Raw genomic sequence first — 19,520 nt, 5'->3', positions numbered from 1 at the left:
CCTATGTTATTGTACATGCATAAAAAGAGCAGTAAAACCTATTGAAATAGGGGATCAAAATAATATCAACCGTAACAAACACTGTAATCATTTGCAGTAGCAAGACAGTTATCTTCGTAAAAATCAAATAACCGATTTCCAACGCCATGAGGGAAGGGTCTATTTAGGAGAAACCGGTTACCGCTAGGACCTAGAAGAAGCTCAGGGAAACTGCTGTTAGTGCTGCGGGAAGGAGAGAGAGAGAGAGAGACCTGGAAATGAAAGTAAAGAGACCGGGAGGCACATGGAGGGAGCTGCAGGGGCAGCAGATCCGGAAGCAGAATGCTTCCTTCTGTAATTAAATAGCATTTACTATTATTATTACTAATTGTAATAATACTCTAATAATATCTCTAGTAATATAATACCATTTATCAAGGAAAGTTGTACACAGTGTGAGTAGGGGGAAAAACCCAAGCAGAGGTGAGTCTTTATTCTATTTTTTGGATTTTTTTTCCCTAACTCTAGACCTAAAAGGGACAGGTCCGAGAAACAGAAAGGAAAGCTAAATATTGTTTACATTAGCAAAATCCTCCCCCCTTCCTAATAGTAATTAAATAGAGGAAATGTTTTGCAGTAGCACAAAACAAGTAGAGAAAATGATTTATTTTCGAGGCCACCTCCCACCAAAAAATGTGGGGCTTGCAGGAAATAATTATCAAAGATTCTAATGCCTCCTTTGGGGGGAAAAAATGCAACTGAAGTTTAAAAGTTACTAGCGAGCTGAAAAAGCCCCTAGGGTTGATGTGAACACTGGATAGTAATTTGGTTTTAGGTTGGTGTGGTTTTGAGATTTCAAAGCTTTATCCTCTGTGTTTTGCCTGCAGTTTTCCCTCTTGTGGGTATATTAAGCCCCATGAAACAGCAAAGAAATGCTTGTGAAATAGCTTTTCAGATGTACGTTTCTCAGGGGTTGGAAAGTTCATCAAATAAGAGGTCGTTTTTATTCTTTAATCCTTGTTATGGTTTCTGGGTGGATGGTGGTGTTAAAAAAAGGGGGATTAAGTTGTCTCCCCAAACTCTTGGAAATAGGTGATTTTGTTGTTGAAATTTTCTGGGAGTTGGTTTTTAAGTGGGTGGCGGAGCTAGGCGATATTGGCGATGGGAGAAACCTCCCAGCAATAGGGAGAGCTGACTTTGGGGTGATCAACGCTTGGAAGACAAGACGGGAGACGTTTGTAGCTGCCAAAGGAAGGTGGCGCTGCCTTAGCGCATGTCGCCGGCCGAGATGCTCCTGCCGCCCGTTGCTTCTGCCAAGCGAGCCCGGGGATCGGCGGCCTACGGCTGGTGGGGGAGGGGAGAGGAGATGACTTTGTTCCTGGGAGATCAAACCAGGCTATTTTGCTGCTAGGGCCCTCAGTGGAGGCAGGGGAGTGACACCGCCCCGAGAAGCGGGGAGAAGGGCTGCAGCGCCTGCAATATAAAGAAGTGTCTGGGAAAAAAGCCCCCTGCCCCTTTGGGTGCCTGTTGCACTGAAATGCCCCTCCCCCCCGTGCATGGACCCACCGACTAGGGGAAACATCACTGAGTGCCCGTGGGAGCCTGCTATAAAGTGGGGCAAGGCCTGAGCTGGGGGTGGCTTGGTGCACTGGCTGCCTGTCCAGCGGTGTCTAAATAGCATTATTGTGTGTGCTTTTAAATATGGGGGGAGGGGGCACTCAGGTGGCAATGATGACCCCGGTGGCATGCAGCATTTCTAATGGGCATGGCGGGAAGGGGGAGGGAGGGGTGGTAGGGTGAGAGAAGCCATGGCCAGGCATATGGGATGGGGCACGTTAGAGAGGATGGGGGTTAGTCAGACATGGAGAGAGGGGTATGGGATGAGGTGGTCAGGTTTACAGGGTGGACATGGGGAATTGTCAGGCATGGGCCAAGGTGGTGAAGGACTGGGGAAGAGTTCAAGCACATAGAGCAGAAGACAGTCAAATGTGCAGGATTGGGCAGAGCTCTTTGGTGTACTGGATTATGCAGAATCTTCCGCATTTGAGCTGAATTAGGGTATCTGTTTTGTTGCACCAAATCTGGTACAGTTTTGCAGGTTATTGATTCCTTATCTAAATACTCTGTGCCTACTGAAAGCTGGGAGTGAGAAGACCATGAGTTCTGATCTCACCTCTGCTGATTGCCATTTCTGTTTCTATGCATTTATAGCTCATATTACTGACCAAAGCATTGTAACCAAACCCTGGAAAGCAGTCAACTATTAGCCTTCTCAATCCCCATTTTTCAAATAAATTCACAGAAACTCTGCACAGACAGAATTGGAAATAAAAAAACAGATCTCTAATATGGAAGACTCAAGTCTTTTTCACTGAGTCATACTGTCTTTCAGACTGAATGTGCCAAATCTATGTGCTTGGGTTACCCTGTCTAACCACTAGACCACATTTCCCTCCTGGAGCCAGGGACAGAATTTAGGATGCGTGGTTGCCAGTACTGTATTTTGCTGCTGTCTAGTAAATAGTTTGTAACTCCTTGGCAAAATGTGTGTAAAGTCCCCCTCTAGTGGTTAATCCACACAGATGGTAACAGTTAACCTCTGTGCCTTAAGTGGTAGAGGTCTGTGCAGGGCATGTGAAGGCCCAGGGTTTAACCCTTGCTGCTGATGCAGTCAGAGGAAGTATTGTGGTGTTGCACGTGGTATAGCATGGTTTTCCATTTCTCTTTAAAAAAAACAAAATTAACTTATTTAATTAAGATGGTGCGAACACATCCTTTAAAACAGGCTTTATAATTAAAATCAGTTCTCTCTCAGTTATGGTATGACATGCCACAAAATCCAGGTGCTTCACATATTGCTTGTTTGTCACACATTTGGATTGCTGGTGTTCCACATTAGCTGGTTTGAAGTTTGTGAAGCATAGGAGGGGACATGGCAGGGGGATTGGGGAATAGTCAAGCTCACAGAGTAAGCAATAGCAGCAGGAGATGGGGAAGTGGTCAGATTTGCAGAGTGAGGCATGGCAGAAGGGATTGGGGGTGTAGTCAAATGTGGGAATAGGGGAGTGGTCAGGCAGGCAGGTGACAGCCATTATGGAGGGAGAATGGGGCAGTGAGTAGTCAGCTTCATGGAGTGGAGCAGTGTAAAATGAGGGTGATCCTCATTCCATGAAAGATAGTGGAAGGAGATGGCATGTCTGAGATATGTAACAGAGTGGGTAGTATTGCAGGATGTTGGGACGCAGCAGGACAGTTCTTGTATGTGGGGTTATATGAAGCAGGGGTGGAGGCACATGGAAAGGTGTGGGTGGGCTCAACAGCAAAGGAAAGTCATCAGGGTCAGCGGTAGAGGAGATTGGTTAACCATGTGGGATAGGAGGGGCATGATTAGGCATGTAGAGCACAGAAAGGCCAATGAAAGGGCTGGCTATGCCTGCAGTACAGAGAGGTAAAAGCACCTCTCAGGCACAGAGGGTGGGGCAGAGGAGACAGTATGCAGGGTTCAGCAGAGTTTTATGTGGTGATCAGTGGTCAGGTACGAGGGTTACAACAGGGGTAGATTAGGCTGGTGAGTTATCAAAGTGGGGAGCTCTGGAGGGGAGGCATGTGTGGTGTGGCAGGTTAGATGGGTGTGGGGGAAGCTGGGATGGTGAAAAAGGGGAGAAATCAGAAATGAGCTCCAAGGGGAGCTGAGTGAGTCTGGAGGATCAAGGAAGGGTTATGGACCTTTTTCCCCGCAAAGTCCTTGGCTCCAACCAGGCCTCTGGTCAATAATGACTAGAGGTGTAGATTTGTCTTGGCATTTCTTTTTAATAAAAAATCACAGAGCAGTCATGGTAAATTTACTAAAAATCACAGGTTTAAGGGGAAATGGCGTGTAAAGTCACGGGTAGGAATCATGAGTCATGACAGAGCAATGGCTAGGCCAAGCTTGAGCAGCACTGTGACTCTGTTTCCCAGGTTGCAAAACCCTGGAGCAGGGAGCCAGACCCAGCCCTGTGGGACCAGAGTGCTGCTTCAGAGTGAGCATGGGGCCAGCTGGCTCTGCAGCCCCTGTGCCCGGGACCTGACCAGGATTAGGATTGCTGTGCCCAGACAGAGGATGCTGCTGTGTGTTGTGAAAGCCCCCTCACTCCAGTCTGAAAAGGCACAGTGTCCGTCACATTGTCATCACCGTAACTATACTGAAGCCCTAGTAGTGACTGAAAGTCATTCTCAGTTGTCAGCTTTTTCAGTGATGTGTGAAATTGGTCAGGAGTCCTAGTCCAATTCTTGTTGTAACCCATGTCCATGCCCCATTGGCCCACTTTGCGGGGTGTCTAAGCAGGAAGGCTAAAGATGTAATAGAATGGAGGCTGAACTCCTCTCCCTGCCCTGCCAGCTCCTCCTACTGGTCCCTTGAGAATAGGGTTGATGCAAGTGGCAGATGTCAGGTTAGGTAATGTGTACAGGAAACCTTCATAGCTGCTGCTCATGCTGTACTTGGTGTGTGGGTAAACAGGAGTTCAGAGTGCTGCCACAGCATTTCTTTGGCTTGTTGCTACTAGCTTTGCAGTGACCTGCCAATGTTTGATTGCTCTCACCATGGTCCCCAGTGGGCCAAGTCTATGGACAACTGTTTTATTTTCATATCCTTTGTTCTATCTCAGGAGTGGGCAAACTCTTTGGCCTGAGGGCCACATTTGTCTATGGTCATTGTATGACGGATCATGAATGCTTGTGAAATTGGGCATTGGGGTGCAGGAGGGGGTGAGGGCTCCAGCTGGGGGAGTGGGCTCTGGGGTAGGGCCAAAAATGAGGAGTTCAGGGGGCTCTGGGGTGGGCAGGGGGTTGGGGTGCAAGGAGGGGAGTCTGACTGGGGGTGTGGGCTCTGGGATGGGGTTGGGGATGCTAGAGGGTGCTCTGGGCAGGGACTGAGGGGTTCAGAGGGTGGGAAGGGGATCAGGCCTGGGACAGAGGGTTGGGGCACAGGAGGGGGTCAGGGGTGCAGGCTCCGGGAGGCACTTCCTTCAGGGAGCTCCCAGAAGCAGCAGCATGTTCCCCTCCAGATCCTATGCAGAGGGTCAGCCAAGCAGCTCTGTGCGCTGCCCCTTCCACAGGTGCCGCCCCTGCAGCTCCCAGTGTCCATGGTTCCAGGCCAGTGGGAGCTGCAGGGGCGGCACTTGGGGCAGGGGCAGCGTGCAGGGCCCCGTGGCTGCCCCTACGCGTAAGAGCTCGAGAGGGGACATGCTGCTGCTTCTGGGAGCCGCACGGTGCTGTGGCTCATGCAGAGCGGGGCAAGCCCCCAACCCTGCTCCCCAGCTGGAGTGCCAGAGTAGGGCCAGCCCTGGACCCTGCTCCCCGGTAGGAGTTTGAGGGCCGAATTAAAATGTCTGAAGGGCTGCCCCTCCCCGCGCCCCCCCCCCCCGGGCTGTAGTTTGCCCAGCTCTGTTCAATCTGATATAGCCAGTAAGTCCCTCTTCCTCTACATTCTCTCCTCTCTGGATTTTTGTGATTCTGTGTTCTCTTGCCTTTCTATCCTTTCTCGTTGCTGCTTCAGTGTCTCTGGTGTAGCTTCTGCACTTCCTCTCCCTCTCTTTGTCATGTCCTTGAAGGCTCTTTGGCTAGAGGTCTTTGTCTCCTTCTTTACTTCCTCCTTGGTGACCTTATTCTTTCTCATCACTTCAACTACCATCTCTATGTGGATCATTCCTAAATCTACCTCTTCCTGACATCAAACCAAACTCTTTGGCCAAAACTCAAGTCCATATCCTCCCCTCTCCAAGCCTTCCCTTCTCTATCACGGTTGATCATCCCAGCCTTACAATTTCATTGTTACGTTTATCTCCTCTCTCTCTCTCTTGCCCTACACCCAGGTTGTTGATAAATCTTCCTGGTTCTTCTATTACAACCTCTCTGACATCCATCTGGTCTCCTCCATCCTTCTGCTAAAAGCCCTTGTCTGTACATTGATAATCTCTTGTTTATTACAGTGTCTTCGTCTCTGGCCTTGTTGATTCTTTCCTCTAGTCTATCCAAAATGCTGATGCTAAAATATTCTTTTTCCACCTGTTGCTCGGACCATGCCACTCTTCTCTTTGAACTTGGCCTCTGGCTTCCCATCACCTGGGGCAGATACCTGATTCCCAACCTCACCTTCAAGGCCCTGCCCAGCTCAGCATCTGCCTGCATTTCTTCTTACTCTCCCTCTGGCTCCTTTTGTTCTGCCCAAGCCTCCTGTTTCCCTGCTCCCCTTGTAGCCATCTCCAGCTCTAGCTTTCATACCTTCTTCCACTTTCCCCTGGAACAGTCCCCTTGTTTGCAGTCCCCTCGTTATTCTCCCTCCTCATCCAGATCCCTGATAAAGCTGACCTTCTTCCACAGGTCCTAGTAAAGAGAATCCTCAAAGAGATTTAAACTTTCTGCCCCACTTTACCCTCTGATCCCTGGTGTGTTAACTATCTGATCACTAGTGTCTATCCAGTCTTCCATGGAAAGACTCCTTGGAGTAGGGGCCATGACTTTCTCTGTTTCTCTATGTACAATTCAGAGCATGGTGAGGGGCTTCAATAAATGATAATGGTTAGATTCTGCTGCCGTTTCTTGCTTAGACGTCAAGGGCTTAATTCTCATTTACAGCAAGGCTCCTTCAACCTGTTAAAGAATACTTAAAATGGGTGGAAATGGCCTTAATATAAATAAGAAGTAGGTCATATCTCTTGGAAGTTTTGGTGGGGACTTGGATGGGTGACTGATTGCCCTCCCCCCTCCCTCCCGTTTTTCAGTGGCAACCCGAGACTGGGAATATAAATCATACCTTGAAGAATGTGGTGGCTTGAATTCCACCTCACTTCCCTGTTTCTGCTCTCACTTTGTTTATCTGCCTCTTCCCCTCCCCCTGCGTACCAGGTTGAACACCTTTATTGAACATGGCTTCATTATGTCAGTGTGGATCTGTGGACTTCAACAGACCTTTCCTGGCACAGAATTCCAGGGTTCCTCCTAGCTCTCTCTGCTACTCCTATGCTCTTGCTAAGATAGCAGTGCAAGTGTGATGAGTGGGCTATTCCTGGTATTGCACCAAAGCTGCAGCAGATGGACAATGCAAATGTAACTGTTTGTTTGAATCTAACCCGTTTCAGTTGAGAACAGGGCCTTCTAGGTCTGTCTCTTCACAAATCTAAGGTGGGGGAATATTGGTCCCTTTGTATGGTTAACTTGTTTGCATTCATAGAGTCATGGAAAATAGGTGAGAGAGAATAAATCTGGTCTTTTTCCATCCTTGACCAATGCAAGATTGTTCTCTGCAGTGGGTTCCCCTAGTCTCTGTCCATTCCATGTTAAATGATTGGGCATAGGGTACTTTCCTTAGGAGAATATTCCATGGTCTAACAGGTGTCACCATTAGGAAACATATTTTCCAAGTCAACCTGAAATTCTCTTTGCCCAGTTTCATCCTTATACTTTTTATTTGTACCACACAAATCAATTCCTCAGCTACCATGGTGCTTACATCTCTCAAATACTGTAGGCAGTTTACATATATCCCCATGGTATCTGATCCCACCCATGCCCCCACCCCTCATCTTACACCAGATTAAAATCTAACCCAGGTAAGTAGTGATCAAACTTGCTTATCATCTGATGGCTGCTTGGTAGCCTGTATTAAATTAGTTAGTGGGGGGAAGGTCTCAGTTAATTTTCTAGTGAACCACTGCCATCACAGTTTTCACTAATTGACTTCCTTGCTGGCCAATGGCATACCATGACATTTTTAGTCAGGCATGCATTTCTACACTTGCATGCAAAATTGTATCTTTGATGTGGCATGACCTGGCACATATGGTGCATGCAAAGTCATGCTGTGCAGAAGATGCCATTTTGTTCTTCCTCCATGTGCATTTGGGGGCTGGATGGAATCCTCCTTCAGGCATGGCTGGTCCTGGGGAATGCCATGCATGTATTGTGTACACAGACAACATGCTACTCTTGTTGGCAATCTAAGCAGAGAGCTTGGACTGAGTGGGCCAGTGGGAATGAATTCCTTTTCACCCCATTGGGTGGTCTCCTGCAAATCAACATTGTGGCATATAGGGAGGCGGAGATGCATGGGTGGTAAGTTTGCATTGCTGCTGCCTCCCGTGCTGTTGAGTAAATAAAATATTTTGGTGTCTAAGGCAGTCAGTCTGTAACATTTTGATAGTGATCTAGTCACTTAAATACTGCACTGCTACTTTGACAGTAAGATCTGTAATAACTGGCTTTGTCTTTTTCTCTCTGCAGACACTACAATGGAGAGACAGAAAAGGAAAGAGGAAATAGAGAAGGGACTTCAATTCATTCAGTAAGTCAGCAGGTTCACTGCTGTTTTCTTTGGAGATAGTCCTTGCAACATGTGGTATAAGGAGAAATAGCATTTTCTTTTCATTCTGTTCACTAATCCAGGGCTGTGCTCTGGGCCTTACTTGTTCTGTGGGTAAACAAAGGAATTCAGCATTCTGAGACTACCAATCCAACATCTTTCACTGGTGCCAAATTCTCTTAAAAATGGATGTTTTATAAAAACATTTTATCATGACAATATCTGTTCTGATCACAGGTTGAAACCTAACTGCCTGAATGCAGCCCCCAGAGCAGCTGGTTTGCATAGGGAATAGCCATGAAAATACAATCTCCTAAATTAGTCAAATGGTGAACTCTTTGGGGCAGTGACCATCTCTTGAAGGCGGGGCGGGGCGGTGCCTGGCTTGGTAGTGTACTCGTGTTTAACTGGCCTTCTTGGCATAACAGGATTACAAGTAATCAATAGTAAATGTGGAGTAAAATGTGTAATGAGATTCATAATGCAGAGCCGGAAAGACTGCCTCTTTGGCTGAGAGAGATGCATGTGCTTGCACAGATCTATGTTTCATGAAACCTTCCTCTTCTCTCCTCAGGTCCACATTACCACTAAGCCAAGAAGATTATGAGGTAACTTAAGATTTGTTTTTCTGAATGTGTTTGAGACCACATAATGGTGGCTTTCGGTCAATACATGTCCTCTTGCACAGATGTTATAAATTAGTGTCCTTGCATTTGAGAGCCAAGAGGGGCTAGTTATGTGTGGGAGTGATCTAGTGCCATTTGTCTATAGTGGAAGATCTTTAAAAGGAAGACTACTGGGAGGAGTTAGAATCTAAGAGAGGGGGAGTTTGGGTGACGGCACTTAGCCTTAGGAGGGAAGGAGATTTGGTTGAATAAAACTCCCCACTAGGTGACAGATGGAATTTAAGGATGGGGAATTAATTTCTTCACAGGAGGACTTGACTTGAGGGGATACGTGAAGGTGAATGGGGGGGTTGGGAAACCCCCTTCAGTTTCTGGACATGTTATATAGGAGGTTAGACTAGTTGATCACAATGACTTGTTCTGGCCATGGAATCTATGAATCTCCACTCCACTATGTTTATATTCTCTCTCCACCCAGGCCTTTATACAGAAGCTGGTGCGGAACCTTTTTGCAGAGGGGAATGACCTGTTCCGGGAGAAGGACTTCAAGCTGGCACTGGTGCAGTACGTAGAAGGGCTGAACGTGGCAGACTATGCGGCCTCGGACGAGGTGACCATCCCGATAGAGCTATTATGTAAGCTGCACGTCAACCGGGCTGCTTGCTACTTTGCCATGGTGAGCACCTATCGGAGCCATTCCCAAGAGCTGGATAAAAAACATCAGGAAGTGGGGATATGCAACAAATGGCCATGCATAGGATGGGGGTTTGGACTGATCTTGTCCGTTCTTCCTGCCTCCTGCATGGGAGGAGGAATGCAGAAAACTCTGAACTCTTCTCATTATGACACTGGTGTCACAAGATAAAGACAGAATATGTGAGGGGATGCCCTTACAGGCCTTGAGAGTGCACTAATGTAGATCAGAGTGCTGGGAGAGAGGTTGAGGTTCTGTGGAGTTCTGAGCTATAAAGGGACAGTTCCTTCAGGTATTCCATGGTGATGATGCAATCTTGGGAGCATTGCTCTGTAAATTATTCTTTCTTCTGTGCTTGAGGAAAATACATTTAATCTAGATCTGGTATGAATGTGGTGGGTGGGGGGTTTCCCTAGAAAATTTTGAATTTGAAATATTTCAACCGAAATATGTTGATTCTGAAATGCTGCAGTAGTACCTCCATGGGAGCTGTAGTTCAATGGCCTCATTCTCTATATGCCAGGTTCCCTGGTCAGACTGCATCTCCTATGGTACACCTCAGTCTCCCTTCTTGGTACATGAAGGTGGTGCATCATGGTAGTGTCATGATCACAATGACTCATGAAAGATGAAGTCTGGCTGGGAACTCAACCTATAGAGGAGTATAGGAGCATGTGGTACCCAAACCACAGCTTCCGTGAGACATTTCAGAACTAAAATATTTCATTTTTTGTATGGAAAAACAAATATTTTGGTTTTCAAATGTTCAGTTTTTCAATGGGAAACATTAGATTTTTCTGTGGAAATAGGATATTTTGTCAAAGTTTTTTGTTTAGTGAAAACCTAATTTTCTGTCAACACCACCCCCACACCCCCTCCCTCCCCAAATTGGATGAAAAAATTTCTACTAGCCCTAACTTCGTAAGTCTCTCAGCAAAGTATGGCATGAGCCCCCGGTCCCCTCGTAGTTAAATTGTTGGCATCCATTATAACTAGTCCTCCTAAAGACAGATTTAATAAAACATTACATGTCAAGAGAAGGGTTATTAGCTGCAGTATCTCTGGAGATAAGATGAAAAATTGAGGCAGTTGTGGGGAAATTTTCTCTTCTTACCCTCTGGCTACAGGGCCACCTCCTTCTGAAGTATCAACCATTGGTGGAGATAAGATCCTGAACTAAATAGACCGGTGTTCAAAGCTGGTATGGTAAGCGAAAGGATGCTGGATTGGGTAGACTATTTGTTTGAACTGGTGTGGCAGGATATTGTACTAGATGGACCAGTGCTGTGATCTGGTATAGTAGTATAGTCTATATTCCTGTCTAATTGGTTTTAAATGTTACCCTTCCAGGATCCCAATGTGGTCATACCAGATACTCTTGCAGTAGAAGCTTCAGTCACCCAGTAGGATTTCTTCCCTTCAGATGCCCATTTCAAAGTTGTTATAGGTGGGACTGTTAGACACCGTTTATTATTAAGGTTGCTTCCCATTATAAGATCCTGTTTCAAGTTACTTATAACTTTGCCAGACTAACTGTTCAAGCTGAAATTTTCCACACTGGATGTCTGCCTTTAGCTGAATGTTTTGGGAAAACTTCAGCTCAAATGGTTCAACTGTTTCTGAGAACAAGGCGAGGGGAAAAATTATGTTTTGCCCATGTTCAAAATTTCTGACAAGCTTTTCTTTAAGATGCTTCTGCTCCCTTGCGCTTTGGAGCAGGGACTTAAATTTGACAGCAAGATGGCCTTTGTGACAGAGAGGTGTCTTTTGCCATCCGTAGGAAAATCTAGCCCAGTTTTAAGCCTTTGAAAAATTCTAAGTTTGCACATACCCAACTGAGACATGCTAAAGCTTTGTAGCAAAATACCCCAAGATTCTGTGGGCACTGAGTATGCTCCAGCCTGGGGCTGAGCAGGATTTTACCTGTAGTTACTGCTCCTTGATGCTATGGGCTAGTCTGGAGCCAGGCACTGGAGCAAGGGGCCTGTCTCTCCTGTGCTAACAGTGAAGCCCCTTTGCCGGGCCCATGCAGTGAGGAAGAAGAAGCCGACTGATTCAAATACAGAGGGGACAACAGCCAGACCTGAGGAGGGGAAAGGAGAGTAGATAGGGACAAGGAGCCTGATGGGAGGGAGACTGGGACTGCAAGCAGGTGAGGTGGGGTGGGAGAAGGAAACTGGGACTAGAAATTGAGGCAGAGGGAGACTAGCACTGGCAAGTAGCTGTGCAAGTAGACCGGAACTGTTAACCAGTGGGTTGAGGGGAAAGTAGCTGTGCAGGGCGAGGAGACGGATCGGGCAAGGAGCCAAAGTGCAATGGGAGAACGGAGATTGGCTGGGTAAAGAGACTGGAATGAGAAGGTTGTGGGGATGATGCTGTGATTAGCCTAGGAACTTGGGGTGTAAGACTGGAACGTGGGTGGGTATGACTGGAGGCCAGCATGTGGGAGAGACCGGATGAGGAGCTCAGAGGGGGAACTAAGACTCTTTCAGCAAGGAGACTAGGGACAGTGATCTGAGGGGGCTCTGGATTGGCTGAGCAGGGGTGGGAGGAGATTGGAAGTTGGTGGGGACTGAGACAAGGAGCCCATTGCAAGAGACTAAGACTGGCTGGGCAAGGAGGTTGGGATGAGAAGCATGAGGAGTGGAGACTGGGGACTGGCTAGGTGTGCGGAGAATGAGACTGGGGAGAGAAAGAGACAGGACTGGGCCAGGTGTGGGCTGGAGTGGCCAGGGGCAGAAGGGTTTAAGCTTGGAGGAAGTGGGTGGAAAAGTCTGTGCTTGCTAGCTCGTACTCTGCTCCAGAGCCTGAAATGGAACCTAGGATTCCTGAGACTCAGCATTCTTCTGTTGTCAGCAAATATCTGAAATCCACTGACAGTGTTTCGTCTCCCTGTAGTGCTGGTACACAAAGAGGATGACAAACTACTTCTGCTGTCAGTTACTCCACACGCTCAAGTGGCAGAGATCTGTGTGGTAAATCTAAAGGTTCCAACTCTGCTGACGACCCTTAGATGCCAAGCTCAGAAGGATCCACTATGATCATCCAGTCTGACCTCTTGAATAACATAGGCCATAAAAATCCCCCAAAGTAACTCTCCTTGGACTAGAGCATGTCTTTGAAGAAAAAACAAATCAAATCATGTTTTAAAAATGGTCAATGATGGAGATTCCATGATCCTTGGTAAATTGTTCCAGAGGTTAATTACCCTCACTGTTAAAAATGTATCAGTATGATGCCACATGATGGTATTTGATTTGCCTTTTTTAAACCTAGGAAATTACACACACACACATGTTAAAAAAAAAAACATGATTAAGGTGGTAAAGTCAAGCATTCAAAAGTTCAAGAAATGCCTGAATTATTGTTGCTTGTGTGGTCTTAATTTGGCCCCCTTGTGCCTGGCATTATGAGGCAGTCTCTAGTTACATGTTTGCATACTATTTTTTTCCACAGAACCCCTGCCTCATTCAGTGTGGATGGTGCACAGAACAGACAGCGCTTATTGAATGAGCAGCTAGTCAATATTTTGTTCTCTCCTCATTGGTCAGTGTGTGGCCCAAGGCCTTATTTAATGTACATTAGTCAAACTCTGCTCTGAAAAGTTGTTAATTTCCTCATAGGCTTTTTTGTGGCGCTCATAAGTACAGTATCTGAGTGCTTCACAAGCGTTAATGAATTTATTCTCATAACACAACCCTGTAAGATATTGGGGGTGGGGGGGTGTTATCTCAGTTTTTCAGATGGGGAACCGAGGAACGATGATTAAAGTAAAAAGTTCCACTAATTTGGGGTGCCTAATTTGAGATGCCTAGGATCTGATTTTTTTTCAGAGTACTCAGCATTACAAAGCATTTTTAATGTTCAAATCAGGGCTCCCGTTGAGTTCAGTTGCAGCTCAGCACTTCTCCAAAATGGACCCCACGGTCTCAGGCACCCAGAAAATGAGGAAGACATAAGTAGTGACCACCTGTAAAAAGTCTTGTTTAAGTGAGTTGCCCAGCATCACGTAGGAACTCAGTGGCAGATGTAGGGTTAGACTACCATTCCCTAGGACAGCATTCACCTGTCTTAACCCTGAGACCATCCTTTCCCTTCCTTCGATTGCCGGCCTCTTTTACTACACACCTTCCAACTCCCCCAACACATGGGGCAGGAGTCCTACAAACAATAGGCCCCTTCACTACACAACCCATATTTATCCCTAGAGCAGGGCCATTCTGTGCACTGAATGGTACAGGAGTCCTGTGGGACAAGTAGTATGGGATCACAAAAGACTACTTACTGTATACACAAGAAGGGCCTGAATTAAGATCCCACAGACACCCTTAATTCTGGCATTTCCTAACTTTTGAGGCTTGACTCTGCAACCTTTGTAATCTTTTAAAGCAGTTTGTTATGCTGTGTGTAATTACATCTAATCTCCAATTGCTTTTATTTTCATGAGTTTTGATGACCTATGTTCCCAGTGAACTGCAGTAAATGGTTGGGCAGAACTTTCAAGCAGGGAGAGGAGGTGGAGTCCAGTGTATGACAGACACCATTACCTGCTCAAGTGGTCTCTTTCCTCTCATGCAGGGCTTGTACGAGAAGGCATTGGAAGACAGTGAGAAGGCTTTGATGCTTGACAAGGAGAACATCCGTGCCCTCTTCCGCAAAGCCCGCTCCTTAAATGAGCTGGGGAGGCACAAGGAGGCGTATGAATGTAATAGCCGCTGTCTGCTGTCCCTCCCACATGTAAGTGTGTGACATGCGTGTCTACCCCAACCTCTGAGGCACTTTTTTCCATCTTTCCTTTCCCACAATCTAGTGCAGTGTGAATGGTGATGGTAGTGAAAAAGAGAAGCTGGCTGTTCTATACGATACACCCGTCCCCTGTAATCGCATCTCTTGGAGTTCTGACTCCATGTCTCTCTCAGCCCAAGTCATCTCTACTGAGGCTGCCAACAAGAGGGCCACCTCATTCCAACTGGGGTGGCTTTGTGATATGAAAGCCTACCCCAGTTAGAACTGAGCTGAGATCATCAACTTGCTTCATGTCCATGTTGGAACAGCTATCAGGTGGGAATGACTGTCAGTCACTACCAGTCTAGGACAAATGGGATCTAGAGACATGGAAGAGAGAGAGACTCATGCCTGGTCTACACTAAACAGTTTAAATTGACAGAGAGCAGTTTGTCGACCTAATTATGTTAGTGTCTACACTACAGCCTTGTTCCCGTCGATGTAAGTGCCCTACTACACCAACATAACTCCACCTCTGCGAGAGGCTTAGAGCAGGGGTTCTCAAACTGGGGGTTGGGACCCCTCAGGTAGTCGTGAGGTTATTACATGGGGGAGTCGTGCTGTCAGCCCCCACCCCAGACCCCGCTTTGCCTCCAGCATTTATAATGGTGTTAAATATATAAAAAGTGTTTTTAATTTATTCGGGGGGGGTCGCACTCAGTGGCTTGCTATGTGAAAAGGGTCACTAGTACAAAAGTCTGAGAACCACTGGCTTAGAACTTATGTCGGTGTAGTTAGAGCACTGCAGTGACTGTGAAGACACTGCATTACTTACATCAGCTGCTGACTGTCTTGTCAGTTTCACAGTAGGAGAGCAAGGGCAAGAATGGATCCTGCTCCGATCTGGGAACCAGCGAGAAGCCAGGCAGCAGCTCATCTCTGGGCTGGAAATGTTGGCAGTCTTGTCAATTTCATGGCTCCCTGCTATAGCTGTGGAATTGACAAGGCTTCCTGTGGGGTGGGCAAGAAGCTGGGGCAGCTGGATCCCACTCCCCAGAGGCAAGAAGCCCCAGATGGCTTCTCTGCTCAGCCAGGAACAGGGAGGCAAGAAGCCCCAGTCAGCCCACTTGGAGTCTAGGAGCCTGTGGGGCAGCTGGGCTCCGGGCAGGAAGTTGCAAGTGGAGCTGAGAGACCGGGCTTTCATCTGTCCACACTGCCCCTCTTAGGCTGGTGGAAGTGCTCATGGTGAGGATGCACAGCACCAACCCAAGGAGGGTAGTGTGGACATGCACCACTGCAATAACTACTGCACTGGCTGTAAGTCGACCTAATATAGGTCGGCTTAAGTTTCTAGTATAAAATCACCTTAATACCCTATTCCTAACGCCTCAAGTCTCAGTAGAGCACCATAAATATGTTTTAAGTGATAAAGAGCAGTTGTTTTACCTAATAAAAGCGGAGTTCAGGTCCTCACGAGCCAGTGTTTCTCAGGGGTGAGAGGTGTCAGTGTGTGAAAGAGGATTTAATATGGGTATATTAACAGAAGTGCCATATGTAAGACACTGGCAATTACTGTTCTGCTCTGCTTGGCACTGATGAGGCCTCAGCTGCAGTACTTTGTCCAGTTCTGGATGCCACACTTTAGGGAAGATGTGGACAAACTGGAGAAAGTCCAAAGGAGATCAACAAAAATGATAAAAGGTTTAGGTCAGGTTTTCTGTGAGAAAAGGTTAAACAACAGAGCATGTTTAGTCATGAGAAAAGGAGACTGACGGCGGGGACCTGATAACACTCCTCAGATATGTTAAGGCCTGTTATAAAGGGGACTGTGACTGATTGTCCTACCTTTGGAGGACAATCAAGAAGTAAAGGGCTTAATCTGCAGCCAGGGAGATTTAGGTTAGATATTAAAAAGTTTTTCCTAACTATAAGGATAGAAAAGCTCTGGAATGGGGATTCCATCCCTTGGAAGCCTCTCTCTGATGGTTGTTAAGAACAGATTGGACAAACACCTGTCAGGGATGGTCTAGGTTTACCTCAGTGCAGGGGGCTGGACTAGATGACCTCTCAAAGTTCCTACATTTCTGGGATTCTGTAATGTTGCTTTGATGTCCTAGATTTTAAGGCCAGAAAGAGACCGTTGTAACCATGTACTCTAGCCTCCTGTATAACGCAGGCCAGAGAGCTTCACCCAGGAATTCCGGCATCAATCCTGTATCTCCTGTTTGAGCTGTAGACTATCTAAAGACTTCAAGTGATTGACTGAGTTAATCTGGTACCTGGTTCTGCTATTTCCTGCTGCTGGCTTGTGTGGTTAATACATTACAGGATGATGATGATGATATTGATTTTATTTAAATCACTGTAGCATCATGGATCAGGGCACCATTGTGCTAGGCCCTGTGCACCTGCTTAACAAAAGGATGTTCTATCCCCCAAAGAGCTTAAAACCTAAATAATACTGTGGTGCTATATAGTGTTTAATGCTTCTGTGAGGTCCTCGTTGTTGTAATGCTAAGGAATTTTTAGAGCATTTGGTGTGGGTATTCTTTAAATTGTTTAAATAAATCATTCGATTCAGTGTAGGCAGCATGGCAGAAGTGGGTCTTTAAGAGAGGCTTAAATGTGGACAGAGTAGGGGCCTTGTGGCTAAGGTCAGGGAGCTGGACCCTTGTGTAGGGGGCCCAGGAAGCATTTGTGGGATAGACTGATAAGGGAAACACAGTTTGAGAAGAGAGAATAATTGGGGCAGGGCAGAGTCCCCTGGAGCCTTAAAGAGGTGACCTGCAGATTGAATTTGCTATAATAGCTTATGGACAGCTGGTGGAGGAATGTGAAGAGGAAGAGACTAAACAGACTGATGAGTAAAGGAGATGATTTTAGCGGCTGTATTATGTATGGACTGAAGGGAGCAATGCATGTGTTTGGAACATCAGAGAGGAGAGTGCAGCACTAGTTGAGATGAGGATGTAATGAGGGCCTGAATGGAGGTTTTTACTGTGGGAAATGAAAAAACGAAGGATGAATCTTGGAGCTGTTAAGGAGGAAGAAGCAGCAGGATTTGGCTAGGGCTTGAGTATTAGTGGCAATGGAGTAGGAGGGTACAAAAGAAACCCTCAAATTGCAGACCTGAGTGATAGTGACCATGTTTGACAGAGATAAGGATGGGAAAGTGGAAGAGGTTTGGGAGGGGAGAGAAGTTCAGTTTTAACCACATCTATTTAACTGATGATGGGACGTCCAAGAGTAGATATCACAGACAGGTTGGGAAGCAGAGTCAAACAGAAGAAGACAGGTCAGTAAGCAGACAAGCTGACACTGTGCTGTCTTCACTTTACATCCTGTCTTTGGGCCATGGACAGAGGCCTGGGGAACCCTCACTGGGAGTGGGCCCACTGAAAGGAAATGGACAGAGAGGTGGAAGGAGGACCAGGAGACAGTGGTATCTCTCTGGGTTTTCGAGGATAAGATGTCAAGAGCAGCACAGAGTTGAAGGCCCTGCGGTTTGGCCAGGAAGAGGTTGTTGGAGACACTAGCGAGAGCTGTTTCAGTAGAGAAGAGAGGTGGGGGCCAGATTGGAAGGGGTCCAAGACAGAGCTAGAGGAGAGGAAGTAAACGCATTGGTTTTAGATTGTGCTCAGTGAGTTCAGAGACGGCAAGGATAGCGACGGGGCAGTAGTTGGAGAAATAGGTCTGGTTGAAGGATGGTGCTCTAAAGAGAGGGAAAAATAGGGCATGCTAGTATCGTGAGGGAGAGGTTGAGAAGGAGAGGGAGGCAGGGGAGGAGCATGGGGGGCAGAGTAGGTAAAGAGCCAAGCAGCAGTGGGCTCACTGGGGCAGGTGGAGGGGTTAGTGGTGGAGAGAAGGCGACAGACTTCAAAGTTTGGTGATAAGGGAGAAGATGTTTGAAGGGAACGAGGCAGGGGGCAAATCATAGAGGATTTAGTTGATTTTTCCCTGTGACAAAGTTAACCAAATACTTTGCAAGGAGGGAAGAAAGGATGAGGAACAGGAGCCTGAAGGAGGCAGTCAGAGAGTGGAAAAAAAGTGTTGAGGATTGTGCTCGTGGGACTCAGTGAGGAAGGAAACCTGTTTTTGTTTGGCTAGGGAGATGACAGAGCTGAAGGAGGAGAGAATGAAACTGTAGTGGGGGATGCAATGTGGTCATGGGCCTCCTTCCAAAGGTATTGAGCAACATGGGAGCAGGAGTGGATGCTGGGAATGACCTAGTGCTGTGGATTAATAGGGTGGACCTGAACAGGAGAGAGGGGCAGTGATCGGCTGATTTTATATCGTGGATTGTGTAGTTCCAGGAAGTAGCATCTATGTGTTGTGTAAATTTGGAAACTTTTTTCTTTTAAGAGAGGAACTGAGAAAGTGAACACAGACTGGACGTAATGGGTGGGAAAGGTCAAAGCTGTCTCGGAACCAGTGTTCCCACCCAGATCCTGGGATTGGAGGGGGCAAGCAGGGTTGAAGGTGGGGCCCTCGTGTCAATAAGGATCACTAGCCCTGCATTTGGAGACTCGATACTTTGTTGGAGAGAGGATGTTGCTTCTCCATTTCCGCACCTTTATATCTCTGCAGGGCTGAATGTCTGATGTCTTAGATCTGCACAGCCTCTCCTGGAATGGAGTCAGGCAATTGGCTACCTCTCGTCTTGCATACCGATAAGAATACTAGCATGTAATTCAGTCTGTGTAGCTGTAACTTGTGGTCTGTTTCTGGTTAGTTATTGTATGTGCAGGAAAATAAAACCACATGCTTTAAAATGACAATGTCCTTGAATTACATTTTCTCTAGGATGAGAGCGTTACGCAGCTTGGTCAGGAGCTCGCACAGAAGCTGGGTTTAAGGGTTCGGAAAGCATATAAGAGGCCTCAGGTATGACTCTTTCTAGACTGTCCCTTGGATTCCACTGATAAATTTCTGTAAAAGCTGCTGATTCTGAAGCGACTGTATTGCCATAGGTACAGCCTTCGGCACCTCCTGCTTTTCCATTCCTGGGAATGCCCCCACCCCCAGATCTGCCAGTCATTCTTCAGTCCTGGGCTGCAGCACCCCTGCAGGTGCATTTCTGGCTTGCAGCCATAAGCATCTTGGCTTGGTGTGCAATCTCCTATATCTTAAGCTAAGCAGAATGGAGCTTGGACTT

At 46.8% G+C, this 19,520-nt stretch overlaps 1 protein-coding gene across 6 annotated transcripts in view; it reads left to right on the top strand.

Annotated features, from left to right (window-relative positions):
* Window positions 1-231: 231 nt before the first annotated feature.
* ZC3H7B (zinc finger CCCH-type containing 7B) overlaps window positions 232-19,520 on the top strand; it is a 59,598-nt gene continuing 40,309 nt past the window's right edge. For 5 of the 6 annotated variants that reach the window (XM_032787488.2, XM_032787503.2, XM_032787476.2 and 2 more), the window contains exons 1-6: window positions 232-462; window positions 8,242-8,302; window positions 8,895-8,928; window positions 9,425-9,622; window positions 14,219-14,377; window positions 19,169-19,249. In XM_032787488.2, coding sequence (XP_032643379.1) covers window positions 8,250-8,302; window positions 8,895-8,928; window positions 9,425-9,622; window positions 14,219-14,377; window positions 19,169-19,249 — 525 coding nt within the window. In that variant the 5' untranslated portion in view covers window positions 232-462; window positions 8,242-8,249. Of the gene's footprint in view, window positions 463-8,241; window positions 8,303-8,894; window positions 8,929-9,424; window positions 9,623-9,671; window positions 9,933-14,218; window positions 14,378-19,168; window positions 19,250-19,520 lie in introns of those variants that run through there. The other variant, XM_032787493.2, reaches the window with a different exon arrangement.

The sequence above is a fragment of the Chelonoidis abingdonii genome, chromosome 1, assembly GCF_003597395.2.
Source record: "Chelonoidis abingdonii isolate Lonesome George chromosome 1, CheloAbing_2.0, whole genome shotgun sequence".
Taxonomy (NCBI): Eukaryota; Metazoa; Chordata; order Testudines; family Testudinidae; genus Chelonoidis; species Chelonoidis abingdonii.
Note: the sequence above shows the minus strand (reverse complement) of the source record. Positions and strands in the feature narration are given on the sequence as shown.